This window comes from Haliotis cracherodii, unplaced genomic scaffold (assembly GCF_022045235.1).
Source record: "Haliotis cracherodii isolate W230 unplaced genomic scaffold, xgHalCrac1.p SCAF_1, whole genome shotgun sequence".
Lineage (NCBI taxonomy): Eukaryota > Metazoa > Mollusca > Gastropoda > Lepetellida > Haliotidae > Haliotis > Haliotis cracherodii.
The window spans coordinates 83,415,082-83,431,246 of NW_027266264.1; the positions used below are offsets into that span (position 1 = coordinate 83,415,082).

General features: G+C 39.2%; 1 protein-coding gene across 1 annotated transcript in view; it reads left to right on the forward strand.

The window, feature by feature from the left end:
* The window catches only part of LOC139448503 (sorting nexin-27-like), a 49,628-nt gene extending 33,667 nt beyond the window's left edge, over nt 1-15,961 (forward strand). Inside the window, exons 4-14 of the mRNA XM_071230088.1 lie at nt 2,820-3,012; nt 3,361-3,431; nt 4,582-4,683; nt 5,149-5,227; nt 7,137-7,297; nt 7,929-8,018; nt 8,595-8,744; nt 9,718-9,846; nt 10,617-10,679; nt 11,508-11,540; nt 11,932-15,961. Of these exons, the coding sequence (XP_071086189.1) occupies nt 2,820-3,012; nt 3,361-3,431; nt 4,582-4,683; nt 5,149-5,227; nt 7,137-7,297; nt 7,929-8,018; nt 8,595-8,744; nt 9,718-9,846; nt 10,617-10,676 (1,035 nt within the window). The 3' untranslated portion in view covers nt 10,677-10,679; nt 11,508-11,540; nt 11,932-15,961. The remainder of the gene's footprint in view (nt 1-2,819; nt 3,013-3,360; nt 3,432-4,581; nt 4,684-5,148; nt 5,228-7,136; nt 7,298-7,928; nt 8,019-8,594; nt 8,745-9,717; nt 9,847-10,616; nt 10,680-11,507; nt 11,541-11,931) is intronic.
* Nucleotides 15,962-16,165: the final 204 nt, after the last annotated feature.

Sequence of the window (16,165 nt, forward strand, 5' to 3'; positions counted from 1 at the left end):
TCACCTTAGCGCTATGACTGTCGTAAATCTGTGGGATTTATGATAAACTTAGCTCTCCGACTGTCGTAAGTCTGTGGGAGTTACGATCACCTTAGCGCTACGACTGTCATAAGTCTATGTCAAAGTATGGGAGTTACGATCTCCTTAGCGCTACGACTGTCATACGTCTGTGTCAAGGTATGGGAGTCATGATCACCTTAGTGCTACGACTGTCATAAGTCTGTGTCAAGGTATGGGAGTCATGATCACCTAAGCGCTACGTCTGTCATAAGTCTATGTCAAAGTATGGGAGTTACGATCACCTTAGCGCTACGACTGTCATAAGTCTATGTCAAGGTATGGGAGTCATGATCACCTTAGTGCTACGACTGTTGTAAGTCTGTGTCAAGGTATGGGATTTATGACCACCTCAGTGCTATGACTGTCGTAAGTCAGTGTTGCATTATGGGAGTTACAATCACCTTAGCTCTGCGATTACTTTGTGGAATGGTACCTGGTATCCAACAAGAAATTTGGACATGAATGCCTCGGAAACAAGGATTCTTGTGTTGATTTCCTACACTTCGCAGGTCAATATGACTGATTGAAGAATTATATCATTCAAATGCTTCAAGTGAAATCAGTAAAAAAGAATATTTTTTTAACCTAAGAACCTGAAATACACACTTCTCAATTGACTGCTTTTTTTAAATCTGGTATTTGTATACATATTACGGGAAAAGATATTTTTAGTTTCCTTCCAAAGCAACATTAATAACTTGAACTCATTGGAAACGAAGGATGGAAGCTGAATTCTTTGGATTCCACTGATCAACTTCTCCTTGATGGATTAGATTAATGAGAAAAAGACTTGTGTTGCCGAAAAAGGCCAAAACTGAGGCTTCAATTAGATGGTTGATAATTAAATGTCATGTTGCAAAACTTGATTTTATTTGCATTGACACAATTCCTGGAAAAAACCCCATAAAACACTACTTTCTGAGATCCAACACTGTTTTTGCCATTCTGAGCCTAAATTCTCTTCCTGAATGATATGGGATAGAAATTGGAATTGAACATATTCGCTGTTTATTAGTTTACTTACTCAGAGATCATTTTACCATAAGCACATATTTTTTTTGTTAGTCCTTGGCTTTTGGCTAGAGTGAGTGAATGTTGTTTAATGCCACAGTATGCAATATCCTAGCTACATCGTGACAATCTGTAAATATTCTATATAATGACACACTATCGAATAATACACACAATGTGACGACCCAATCCTCATTTGTTATCCCCCGCAACACGTTTTGCAAGGGGTATTGAAATAGACCCCGTCAGTCCATCCGTCTCTGTAAATGCAAGATGTCATTTCCGAGTATGAACTCATTAAGCAATACCGTAATCAATACCCTTATGCTTAGTTGGCTTCATGTCCCATTGGCTTCAACCTGTCCATCATGTTGTGACAGTATTATCCTTCTGTTGTCATTACCTACTCATGTTAGCCCATTCATGTATGCTATTTTTGTTACTGTTAATCCTCAACCTACTATATATATTCTGTACAATGTTCCTCATTCAGTCTTGCTTGACAACGGCATAAGGATCTATAGCAAAACGTCACCTTTACAGTATCAAAGAAGTTGTTATCCATAAATTGTGTCATCCGTCAACTTCTAAGTAATGCCTATCAAACAATTCACCTTGACTCCAGATCAGATCTTGAAAAACGTACTATTTTTCTTCACCAGTCTTCGTCGGATTATGCACAGGCTGTGGTGATATAAGCTGGAAAAATGTGGCTGAGTGTGGCATTAATCAACAAACATATATGTCTGGTGCTAGGAGATCAACAATCAAATGCACAACTCACTGTGAAGAGTTATTTCCCTTGGACATGCCAGGATTTGCTTTCATTACCAGTACTTGTTCATGTATCACCATAATCACCATAATCACCATGATTGTAATGTATTATTCAGGGAGTTTTGAAAATATACTGTAAGTTGTTTTTTTTAGTTTTTCTCTTTATTCTTCTCACTTTTATTCTTTTATCAAAGAAGATCATTCGAATGACTTTGGATTTTAGATGTAACTAGAAAACCTCATGACTCGTGTTGTGTGGCACGATGTTGATCATGTTATCTTGCAGTCAAGGACCATATGCCTAGATGTATGGTGCTTGGATGCAGTGTATCACAAGTGTTGGGTTACGGCAACACAGGGCTTGTCAGCTGATACGCCGTTGCCAGGTTACCCAAGTAATGCATCTTAGGAGGGGGCTACAATAGGATCCTCATGTTTCTTATCTCATTTTGAAGAGTTTCCAATGAATCCGAGGGTAAATGATATTTAAGATCAGATCTTTTTGTGTCAGTATGGGATGTGATCGAGCTAGGAGAACCAGCTGTTGATAGTTGCTGATGTCTCTATGTCAACCTTGACTTATTCATGGTGATCCCCGATGATAAACGGTTCATGTACTATCTACACTCTGTAGACATTTGGCCAGTTTCATTGTTTATTTGTTGTTTTCTGCCACACATAGCAATATTCTAGCTAAATGAGAGCAGGCTGTAAATAATCGAGTCTGTGACGGACAAACAAGTGGGTGATACTATGAGCAACAGCTGTTGAGGTATTCCATTTAGTCTACCTTTTACGCTATAAGAGTGGTTGGGCCCCATCAGGCAGTGACTGTGCCCGTGTATCAGACATGACTGATTGTTGGTACAAGTTGTTTATGTCTTCAGACATGCTTGGTGTGACAGCCCTGACTCAAAGGCGGCTTCATGTTTGTTCACAGCATGCTAAGCCTTTTTCTTTGTCTGTTCCAGGTTTACAATATCTATATGGCCGGTCGCCACTTGTGCTCCCGCAGATACCGGGAATACGACGCCCTTCATCAGAACCTTAAGAGAGAATTTCCAGACTTCAACTTCCCCAAACTCCCTGGCAAAAAGATTTTCCATTTGTCAGAACAGCAGCTTGACCAAAGACGCCGTGGACTTGAACAGTACTTGGAGAAAGGTGTGCAGAACGTTGATGTGTCTCCTGTGTAATAAATACTGTTCATGAATATCGAGAATCAAGTACATTTTTATGATTTTGGTCTTTAATGACTGCATGTTTTGCAAAACATTAGTGTTGGGTCCTTGTTAAATGTGCCCCCACTCACCAGTTGAGTGAAATATGTTGATTTCTTTATGATTTTTTTTTAGCGTATTTGCTCAAAGATACTTCTCTGATATTAATTTTATCGATAATTCATCGATATTTAGTTAACTATTATTGGTCTCTATTATCTGTTTTGATAGCCTGCCCTACAACAAACAAACAAAGTCCTCTTCCTGGTGAACTGAATGTGTTGTGTTTCAGTGTGTGCAGTACGGGTCATTGGAGAGAGTGAGATCATGCAGGAGTTCCTGTCAGCCGATGGAGGGGAGTCGGTATGTATCATCCAGCTGTAGTTTGCCGTATCTCACAAATACAACTAACTGATGCTTCTCTGCTCTTATTTGCCGTAAGAGTTGTTCAAGAAAACTCCTGCAATCAGTACACTGCCCTGGTATAATGGGGCTTTGGCAGGTAATTTGTCTCATCAATAACGGCTTGGCTGATGTCACCTTGTATGGCAATGATTATATGACAGTGGTAATAACTTGTGCCTGGATGTATTTCCATGCTTAGAATAGAAACATGGATGATTAAGATAATAGAACAGCTAAATCAATGTCTTTTGTTTGGTCAGTATATATGACAAGATAAACCTCAGTAGGTCATTATGAGCAGATTGCAAGCAATTATATTATAATGGAAGATGAAGTTTAAGAAAACACAGATTTTTCTATCTTCTTTGATGAAAGATTAATTTATTGTGGGTTTGAATCCCCGATGAGCCATGATAACGGCTTTTGATTTGCCAGCACCATATCCCCAATCCTTTCATTAAAGAGAAAATGTCCTGCATCATTGAATAACGTGTGTGGTATTATTTCTGAAATACTGTTTGAATCAGCATAATTAAACAAACTTATTCTTTATTGAGGACAACTTAAGACAGTGTGTAAAATGTTTTTGACATAAATACCGGTATGCAAAGTGTTTCCGAGAAGAATAACATATCCCTCAACGTTTAATCGTTGAATGGTGGCCATGTGTAATTCTACAGTCTGTGACTTTAGCCACCAGTCTTTAGCCTCAGTCTAGTAAAAAGAAGTTCATTACATCCATACAATAGCACTAGGATCCACTGAAAATGATGTCAAATGACGTCAAATGACAGGTGCAGGCTAGTAGCAGTCTGTGACTTTAACCACTAGTCCAAAGGCCAAATCTGGTAAAATTATGTTCGGTCTACTAATCCTCACCTAATAATAGTCTATATGATAACACTAAAATCTAGTGAAAATGATGTTAAGAGCCTGTTTAGGCTTGTAGTCTCAAAGGCTTTGGGCACAGGCTGTCGTAGACCTAAACATGTTTTGGCACAGACTGGTACTGTAAGATAGGATAAGTTTTGTTCCAAACTGAAAGGCCACAGGCCCATAGTACAATACTGTTTTCTGGCACTGTACCTACTACTGTCTGTGTGTGCAGGATGATGCCAACAGTGAGGTGGAGCTGAAGGTGTTGCTCCCGGACCGCAGCCTCTGTGTCGTCACCGTGCATCGGTCCGACAACGCTGATGATGTGTACCAGGTAACTAAAACAGATAGATCAGTCTGGAGACGGAGACTTTTGCTAATCACTAGCACTAAATTCTGGTCAGAATCAGTCTTGAGCACCAGGGTAACCATTGCTTTATGTGAGCAGAGCCCCATTGTGGTTAAATGAGCACAATGACTGCTAATAATGACTAGTATCCAAATGGGAGCCAATTTTAACCTGGCTGTTTCTAGTTACAGGACAACATTCCTTGATCACTGCCAAGAGAAATACCTACTTTGTGTATTGTGTAAGGGAGAGAACTAAGCTGTATATTGTGTAAGTGGGATAACTTTGATGTGTTTAGTGAAAGGGAAATAACTACTGAGTTGTGCATTATGTAAGGGAGATAACTTTGGTGTATATTGTGTAAGGGAGAAAACTTTGATGTGTAAAGTGAAAGGGAAATAACTGGGTTGTAACTGAGTGTAAGGGAGAGAACTGTGTTATGTTCTGCAGGCGGTGGTGGACAAGCTGCAGCTGGAAGAGAATGTAGCAGCCTGCTTCTACCTTTTTGAAACCGTGGAATACAACTTTGGTGAGTGTATTTTAACATTGTCATCATCTCATGGATCAAGCAGGACCAGTGGAGGTGGGGTAGCCAAGTGGGTACAGTGCTCACTCTTCACTCAGAAGTTCTGGGTTTCATTCCCCATAAAATTTACAATTTGTGATGCAATTTGTGGTATCCACACCTGTGATATTGCTGGAATATTGCTAAAACACTACTCATACACTCACCCAACCAAGACCATACACCCTTCAAAGTTCCATCAGTCCGCTAGCCCGAGACTACTAAATTGTGCCGAGGACTTAATAACCAATGATGGAAGTCCTCAGTGGCTAGTAGCATTTGAGGACTATACTTCTGAACCAATTCTCAATGCATCAATTCTGCTACAAATTGGAACTGAATTAATCCTCTATGTCTTCTCCAAGCAGGACTAGCTACACACTTTGAGAGTCAATGAAATAACCTTTACACTAGTCCTCAGTACTGAAAAAAAAGAATTTCTATGTCTGACTATTTACATAGGGCTGCCCTCCTGAGTTCATTATCACCAGGTATCACTGCACTGGAGCAGACATGTAGCTGTGAGGACAGATCATCCACTTGCCACCTTTACTGGACATCAGTGCTCATTTTATAAGATTGAATAGTGTTGTATAAAGAAATAGTTTGTAGAAATGCCATGTCAAATCCTTAAAAGTATTTGCATGACACCTGGGACGTTATAGATGAGGTACATTTTATTTGTCTAACTTTTCCATTGAGTGAAAAGTGTACCTAGCTAAAATGTGTCAAGATTTTTTAGGTTTTCAAATCATTTTGAATATTTCAACATGAACACCTGTTGGCAAAATTTTCGGCTAAGGTAGCAGGCTTGCAACAAAAGAAAAATAAGCATGTTCCTCTCATTTTGGCAATGCTTTTGTACTTGGCCATAAGTCCCATTCTCAAAAGGAACAGAAATACAAAATGTCTGATGACTTTCTTGACAACATTATTATTTCTTGAACATTGAACTTTAATATTTGCCCTTTCATTGTCCTCTACAGTACATACCATGTAATGTACCAATCTTCTGAAATAGCTTATATTAATTTCAAGTCTATGACAAAAAGTCTGGTAGGCAGAGGATTTACTTCCACAGTTTCCAAGAAAATTACTATTTTTCCCTGTTTTTATAGGCAATCAGGCAATACATTTAAATGTACATGAGTTCTGTCATACACAGTAGTTAAAAACTATACTCAGGTAACTAAAGTGTTTTATTAATGTTATATATACATAAGGAAGTCCATCTGACACATTGTGGGTTTTTTAGATTTCATAGGCCACTTTTCATGAGTTCAGCTACCTTGCTAAAGTTTGTTCGTTCGTTTGTTTGTTGTTTTACGCCGCACTCAGCAATATTCCAGCTATATGACGGTGGTCTGTAAATAATCGAGTCTGGACCAGACAATCCAGGGATTGACAACATGAGCATCAATCCACGCAATTGGGATACGATGAAATGCATCAACCAAGTCAGCGAGCCTGACCAGCCGATTCCGTTAGTCGCCTCTTACGACAAGCTTAGTCGCCTTTTACGGCAAGGATGGGTTGCTGGAGACCTATTCTACCCCGGATCTTCACGGGCCTGCTAAAGTAGATGCAGTTAATTATAGTGTGTGGCCATCAGTTCAGTCATTATCATGTGTAACAGATTTACACTTTTCACTTTCAAGTTTTTTTTTAAAAATGATTACTTCATTACACCCCCCTACAAACAAGGAAGTAATTTACTTTTTAGTCATGTGGCATGAAATAAATCACATCTCAACATTCACCACAGAGTTACTTCCCTTTATAGCAATCTCTTAATTCTGGCTCTTTACAGATTGTCCACCTTTAGCATAGCATTAAGATATTGGTCATTCAAGATCCTCTCCCTGTGTTACAGAACGGAAGCTGCAGCCACATGAACTGCCCCACAACATCTACATCCAGAACTACAGCACCGCAACAGCCACGTGTATTGTCCTCAAGAAGTGGGTGTTCACGCTGTCCAAGGAGATGATGCTAAACGCGTGCGAAAAGGCAGTCAGCTTCCTCTACTGGCAGGTAGGTCTCCACGCACGTAGTGACTTGCTTGATAGCATCTCGTTGCAGGGTTGGAACTTAATGATGTTATATCGCTCATTATGACGCAAAAGATGTGACATCAAAGTTGTATATAGAAAAGGGGCCAAATAACCAGCTCTCTGTTTGTCTCAAAACTTGAAATACTTTCTCTTCGTAGATTTCTATCTTGTTATCTGCAAGAGTATTGCCACATATCCTTTGAATATTCTAGTAACTGCAACTTTGCATAATATAGCCTATAATTGTACATACAATTATTCAAATATGCCTATCAACAATGACTGTAACAGAAGTACTATTCTAAAAAAATTAGCTTCCGCAATGATCAGCTGTCAAACCAGATGTTTCAGTCAGAGGGGTTTTATTATGATCTGATACCTGTGACTGACCAGTAAACATTTTGTATTTTCCAAATTCATTGTAGAATATATTGTGTGTATCTGAACCTGATAAATACACTTTCAACAATGGTAGTGTTTCGCACATTATTCAAAGTTAGCTAGAAGGTTCTATTCTTTGATCGACATGATGGCAAGTGTGTGTTTCTATGAACGTCCTTGGTGAATGCTGTGATGTGGTACCTCACTGTTGTTATTGACACTGTTCCCAGGCAGTAGATGAGGTGAACCGAGGCCAGATAAAGACTGGCGACAAGCTGTATGAGTTGAAAGCATTACGAGAGGCAGCCAAAGCTCATGAGGTGAGTTAATAGAAATTGGCACAAGTCCTGTAGTTCTTGTCAATCTGTCCAATAGTTAAGGTATCATAAGCACGAGTAGAAATTTGCCATTTTGAAGGGTTTTGTTCTGTGTTATCAGTATAGGGACTCGTGGACTAAAATGTTAGTTTTTATTGCTGGTAATGATGGCAATGTGTTTCTTCATCACATATGCAGCCCTAGGCCCAGGTTACAAAACCAACATCTTGAGTGAGGAAATAGCATTATTTATAGAGGTTGCCATAATTACAATGCTTGATATATGTACAGTGATAATTGCTTGATTAGTTTCAGTTGATTTGTGTCTTGTTGGGAATACATAAACATTGGCTAGTCTGTACAATCGTCTCAATGAATTATTGATATCATATGATAATTTCGGTCAATCTGCATGTATTTTCAAAACTATACCCCAAGCATGAAGACTGTGGTTGAAGACAACTTGTAATTTCTACATGTACTTAGACATAAGCAAAACAACCTTGAACAGAGGTGATACATTCAGTACATTGTGTGTGGACTGTAGCCGTACCTGACATGTCTTGTTGCCTGTTCCAGTACCTGAAGGTTGTGCGTCACCTGGACGGCTATGGGGAGGTCGTGTTCCCCCATTGTGCGTGTGACTCCCGCCGAGATGGTCATGTGATTGCTATCATTGGTCTGGAGAGCTTCAAGTTACAGGCTTGTAAGGATGACGGGCAGCCAGAGGTTAGTGTGTGGAAGCCGCATGGAAGCCTCTCGCGGGCCAGGTGGCAGTAGCACAGATGCCAGCCACTTTGATTTTGGCAGATTTTACAACCGCTGCCATTTCGGCAGGTTTTACAACCCTGATTTGGGCATATTTTTCAACCACTAATTTTTAGGCAGATTGTACAACCAATGCCATTTTCGACAGATTTTACAACACTGGTTTGTGCAGATCCTTCAACCACTAATTTTGGGGCATATTTTACAACCAATGCCATTTTGGGCAACTTTTACAACACTGATTTGGGCAGATCTCACAACCACTGCCATCTTGGCCGGTTTTACAAGCTCTCCGATTTGGGCAGATCTCACAACCACTCTGATTTGGGCAGATCTCACAACCACTCTGATTTTACAACAAAATTAATCCTCCAGAGCTTGATTTACAAAACTTTATTTAACTTGCACCAGGTGCATGTTGACATGAAAACAAAGCTACGTCAAACAAAACATGAAAGTATGACAAATTACACGTAATACAGGGATTAGTGATCATGGTGATGTAGTATGGTAAAACATATTTTTTAGAGGTATTGAGTGTGTTTAGAGGTCAACTGTGTGGACAAGTAACGGTTGGTCAGACATAAATTCAATATTTTTGACATGCATTTGGTGGATGTAGACATAAAGATTAGGGTGCATTTTTCAGTAATACTTTGCACTTGTGCATGCCTAATATAGCTAAATTGAGCCTGCCCTCTGAAAGGCTGCTTGTTTGTATGGTGTTGGCTTATACATAAATTTGTAACTTTTAAGGTGAAAAAATAACTGAATGTAATGTTTTTTGTTAAGGATTTATAGACTAGATTATTCCTGTCTTTGTGTGTGTGATCCATATTTCAGAGCTGCTCATAGATTGTAACAGAACCCCTTGAGCTACTAAGTACAAGGATATGGCATTTTTGCTGTATTATTTACATGTCTTTGTTTCCAGTCACAGGTGATTGAATTCTCCTGGAAGGATGTCCGATCATATGAGGTAGACGAGGAAGGAATGTCCTTTAATTTCGAGTACGACAGACCTGGGAAGAAACCAAGGATAGTCAAAATATTTACACAATATGTGAGTAGCAGTACATGTAGAAGAAACAGTGACACAGAAAATGAATAAAAGGCGAAATATCATTAGAGATAGATCTGGGCAAAATATTGTATATTATGCAGCATCTTAGTTTGCAACAAAACAGAAATTATACTCTTTGTAAATCAGAACCTTGGCAGACTGAATAATGTCTCCCCTGCCAAAGGGCTCTGTTGGCTTTGGCCTTGGCGTTGGGGTTCCCATCCTATTCCGAGCCATAACTTAAAAAACGATCTACATTTTTTTCTTATGCTTTGGTTATCACTTTAACTGGTGCCTTTTGCTATTTGGAAATTTGTGAAAATTTTATTTTGTTAGGTTTCCATGGAAACTATTTGGACTAAGTCTCAAACAACTTAAGGCTTTTATTTCTGAGCCATAGCTTTCAAACAAATGAATATTTTTGCATGAAACTATACATGTGCAATGACCATAAACTCAAATATTGGCTTTTCAAATATATGAGTTTTTATTTTTGTGTTTCCATGGAAATGACTAGTAGAGTTTATTTCTCACCAAAACTCTACAGTAAATGAATATTTCTGTATGAAACCATTTTCTTCCTTGGCCAATATTTTTTATTGTTTTTTGGATTTCCAAACACATAAACAGTAACAACTTGAACTAATGTATCCAAAAACGGCAGGGGGAGACATGTTTTTGAGTAAAAACACATTCTAGTTAATACGTATTACTGAATTAATTAGAGCATTATCAAAGTCATACTTTCATTACTCTTGAATTTGTTTCAGAGCTATTTTATGAGTGATTGTTTCGATCGAATATATGAAGAATTGGATTGGGAGAAATAAGTTGTGAGTATGAGTTGTTTCCTTACACGTTAGTGTACTCAGAACTCGGGATTTGATTCCTCTCAAGGCGTATCCCCTGTGGATCTCACTATCGGGTATATAACCTACCTACATACATGTGTTCCAAGTAACTGGACACGTGAAGATCCAGGTTGAGAATAGGTCTCAGCAACCCATGCTTGCTGTAATAGGAAACTATACTTGTCTTACTAACTGGATTTGGTGGTCAGATTCACTTACTTGGTTGATGCATGTCATCGTATCCCAAATGCGTAGATCGATGCTCATGATGTCAATCACTGGATTGTCTGGTCCAGACTCTATTATTTACAGACCGCTGTTATTTACCTGGAATATAGCAGCAAACAAACAAAACCATGTAACCATGGTAACTGAAAGGCAATGACTGTCTGATTCAGTATTCTGTGTGACACACTGACAAGTTATGTTATTACTGAAAGCTAGAAATTTGTATGTGTTTGCTGTGCTATCATTGTTGAGATGATAACCATTTACATTTCCAGTGGTATCATAAATAATTTTTCACAAACCCAATGTTAGCAGCTGAGAATAGATCTTTGCCCTTAAGTGGACCAGGGGTAAAAGTAGCTGTAACCAACAATGCAGAGTTGTGCCCCTTAGCCATGCCAGGATCTGCAGGTTGTGGGTTTGACTTCCTGATTATGCCTTGATTATAATCCTGGATCTGTCAGTTCAATCTGGTTGTGTGGATTCACAAAAGTGGGAAGCATCCACAACGTCACTGACTCTGTATCAACTGGCTGTGACAAGGCAATGTTCTCACCAGCTGTTGTATGTCTTTGTTTGCAGAAGCTGGTGATGCTAGGCTGTGCCAACTGATGAGTGAGTTCATACTTTTCTGGAAAATTAGTGATCCTTTATTTATGTCAAAGATTCTGTTTTCTCTGTACAACTCACCAGGCAGCACTATTCCAGCTTGAACTCAGGTGACTGACAGGGTTACCTCCCTTGTAGATATGAGTGGACTTCTGGCGCGATCCATGGTACTTTACCTATGAGAGTACAAGTTTTGTCTGTAATCAATCAGCCCCAGTGTAGCTGGGTGTTATCACTAGCCTGCTTGTCAATACTAGAAGTTTTCTCTCCATGGACTATAATGTGATAATGTATTTCAAAGGGTCTGTGTTTATTATTGAAAAAATATCAAATCGATTCACAATGTTCATTAATGAATTGAGGCAGTTATGACAAAACAGAACCTATTTTTCTTCAGGTGTGAATCAAAACGGAACGTGATATGAGTGTCTGCTGGTGATTCAGAAATGTTCTGTAAACCTCGACATGTGATACCTTCAACTTACATGTGATGCTTACGTGACGAGACAGATGGGACAAGCACAGCAACATCCAGCACAAACCATTTCTCCGTCTCCTTCCTTCTTCACAAGCGGGTCATTAGCTCTCGGCCTCTCCATCATAACTGGGACTACTTTGGATTGGGAGAGGGACTTCAAAAGACAGTGGAGTTTCAAAGAAAACTGGATTCTAGGCTATTCTGTGACACAAGCCATGTTTTACAAATCAGGAGATAAACTTGAGCAATGTTTTCATGTTGGAACTGTTGCAAGGATGTTGGGTTTAAGTTTGTATTCTACTCAAAAAGAGTTAAGGACACCGATGCTTGCATATGTCTAAAGTAAGTCTGCCATGCCATGCCACATTAACTATAGTGATATGAAGAATCAGGTGGCCCTGAACCTTTTTTAAGTAGTATATTAAGAGGGTTCTTGACCTTTTGGTCTGGGCTGAATTTATTTTAGCAAACGGATTGGGCATCAAATGCATTGTTTACAGTGTCTGCAACAATTTGTCACTGTGCACACATGCACTTGTTAATGGAGTGAGGTTATGCTCTACTTTTGTTTTCTTATTGATAGGATCTCTTATTCTGTTTGCTTTGACAGTCCTGATGATTTTCTGCTACAGATATATTGTGTTTTTTTTGTATTTAAGTTTGCTTCTGAAGCAGGGGACAGGTTGTGGTGAAGTTGCTGTGGTACCGAGAGTGTCACTCTTGTGTTGTGTTATATCTATGCACATCGCTGTCCTGGCACTGCCATGTATCAATGTGCCCCTCGCAAGCTTCTCGTGGAAATATTGCAGGATTCAGTCGAGTATCTCTCACTAAAGTTAGCTATCATCACAATGACTCTCTGTATAAAGATTTTTTCATATGAAATCAATCCATACATTTCATTCTCAAACTGTTTGACAAGTAATTGTAATGACATTCTGGCAGACTACTTTTCCATGAGTACATGATTACATGAGTACAAAACTACTAGAATGCCCACCTACTTATGTCCCTGTGTCACCTAGGTGGTACAGTGGAACCTTTCTAAACCAGACTTCAGTGGTCTGGATGTTTAGTCCAGTGTAGACGGATGTTCGGATGAGTGGGTTATTGCAGGAGATAAAGAAACAGAAAATAAAGAGAACGTTGAAAGAAATATTACACATCACAGTAAATTCAGGACAATAAATGTGGTCCAGTATTGACAGAAATCTGGATTAGTCAGATTCTGGTTTTGACAGGTTCCACTGTAGTGTGTGTCTCTGTGGCTCCGTGTTTGGTATAACTGTACCCTCTGTACTGGGGAGACTTCATCAAGCGTCTTGAGTAGGCAGCAGAACCAAGATACGTACAGCAAGGATCACAATGGCTCTTGGTTCATGACTGGCTGTAGTCAGGATCACAAGCAGAGGACACCATGTGTAGAATATCACTGTGTCAAGCCGTAGCACATCAAGTGACATTATCATAACTTTTTTTATATTTATTTGCCATTCACCATTAGCAGTTTTCAGTTGAGCTTACTATCAGGGTTGTTATCAATACCTGTTTCAAAATGCTGTAATCTTTGCTGAAATAACAGTAAAATAATCATGGTTTATGGAGGGCTTCTGATGGCCACAGAAACACAGTATTTATGTAGAAGCTGCTGGACAAGGACAAGTTCTTGTGGATAAACAACTTTATTACAATTAAGGCAATGTTTACCGGTAGGTGGAGATAAACACTTGTTGATAACAGTGTTAGAATCTACATCAAAACATCGCCTCATGTGTAATAAAGTAGTTATTATCCAGAGCTTTTCCTTGTTCATCACACAAACCTCAACACCAACCTCAAAAAAGTGAAAAAACCAGGGCGCCGTTCCACAAAGTCGATCGTAAGTCCCATACTTTAACACAGACTTATGACAGTTGTAGCACTGAGCTGATCGTAACACCCATGCTTTAACACAGACTTACAACAGTTGTAGCCCTAAGTTGATCATAAATCCCATACTTTAACACAGACTTACAACAGTCATAGTGCTAAGGTGATCATAAATCCCATACTTAAACACAGACTTACAACAGTCGCAGCACTGAGCTGATCGTAACACCCATACTTTAACACAGACTTATGACAGTCGTAGCACTAAGGTCATCATAAATCCCATACTTTATCACAGACTTATGACAGTCGTAGCACTAAGGTCATCATAAATCCCATACTTTATCACAGACTTATGACAGTCGTAGCGCTAAGTTGATCATAAATCCCATACTTTAACACAGACTTACCACAGTCGTTGCGCTGAGCTGATCATAAATCCCATACTTTATCACAGACTTACCACAGTCAAAGCGCTCGATAGCTTTGTGGAACTGCCCCTGTTGTAACTGTGTCACAGTCATTTTAACTGCAAGGTTTTGATTGTCAGAAGATTTTCGGATGAATTCTATTAATTGCTTTTGTAAAGCGAATGTATTTATTGTTACGTGATGAAAGGATGGAGACAGGAGACCAGATTAGATGTTGCTGTGACATGGTGACAATGTAGCAGCATTCACCTGAACATTATGTAACCACATGTGCACATGTCTTTGTTCTGACTTACCTGGGAACAGACAAAAGTCATCTTCAGATCATTTTCTAGATGTGACAGTCATGTTTTATCCGACCAAGCTTAACACTGCAGAATGGTTGGAAAGAATTACTCAGTTGTAAGAGTTAGGTATTATTCAATTTCCTTTATGATGATGCTAAATTTTATTTATGTAGCTTTTGGACTTACTATAGAGGTGATTCATATTGGTGTAGTTGAAGCTCCTATGTCGGTATTTGCTGGCTTGCCTGAGATTATAATGCTCGTAGATGTTTATTCTAGTCTGTCATGTTGAAAATTGCCTCAAAGTTCCTACACAAGATCCCAGGCCCAGCACAGCAGCCTGTCCTGGTACCTTGTGCTGTCAACCATGGTTAGCGGTATTTCAAGATGGTGCCAATCTTGACGGTAGCTTTTGATCCCAACGAAATCTTTCAAATTGCATTTTCTTCTTCATATACTTGTCTTTTCCTGTGTCTGAAAACTCTGCCTGTCTCAGTGTCTGTCTTGTCCCATCATCAATACTCCAAGGGTGTATGCACTATGTCCAAGGGTGCAATACGTTCCTACATCACCCGTGAATACATACAACAGATAAGCAGTGCATGTCATGCATGTCTGTCTTAGATAATGATGACTCCCCGATGTCAAACAGAACCCTACCATCACCTGACATTCAAGCAGTGTGTTGAGTACAGTCTGTAAGTCTCTACCACTTCTTGCACAAGATGTATTGTCGGTGTAATCTGAACACTCATAGGACCAAGCTCTCGATAGCTGTATCCTAAGGGGGTTCCAGGGGGTCCAGACTCCCCCATTTTGAAAACCAAAGGTAGCATGTTGTAGGCAGTAGAGTTGTCTGAGAGGATTTTGATATTTTGGACACATCCTTTTAAAAATGCTGGATCCACCCTTGCACTCATTCATTCTGTCTTGTGGTAACCAAGCTGTAGTTTGATTCTTGGTTAAAAATATTGACTACACTGTTAAGCGGCTGTATGTTTTCACTGGTGATGTATTGACGATGGGATGATGGAGGAACGTGGTGTATTCAAGCCTGTGTACTGGTGATGGTCTTGTCGTTAAGGTGATAAACATCTGCGGTACTTAATGGCCATCTCCAAAGTTCACCTTAAACCACTAGATTGAACAGATTAACTGCAGATCCGTGCAGTGTGTGACAGGAGATGCCGTGACACTCCTACAATTTGTAAGCTCAACATGAAATTTGACGATATGTATTTTTGTTTTGTCAACTAAACAGGGTGGTTGAGTTGCTAAGATACACATGTATTTGATAATCATGGAATCATGTATCCTTGAGAAAATAATACTGTGTGTAGAAAGATTAAGGACATTACGTCTGGCGTTCAAACTATTGCAACAATCAAAAAACTGTTAAAACAAAACAAGTCAAAGATTCTAAAAATTGTATTTTTAATACTGTCTCAGGAACACTTCATTTGAAGATTATATATCACCGTGTTGTGGGGTTTTGGACGTTTAAGAAACAGTCCTAGTTTTCTCTCTAATCACATGAACAACTGTAAAATATCTCATTTCCTCATA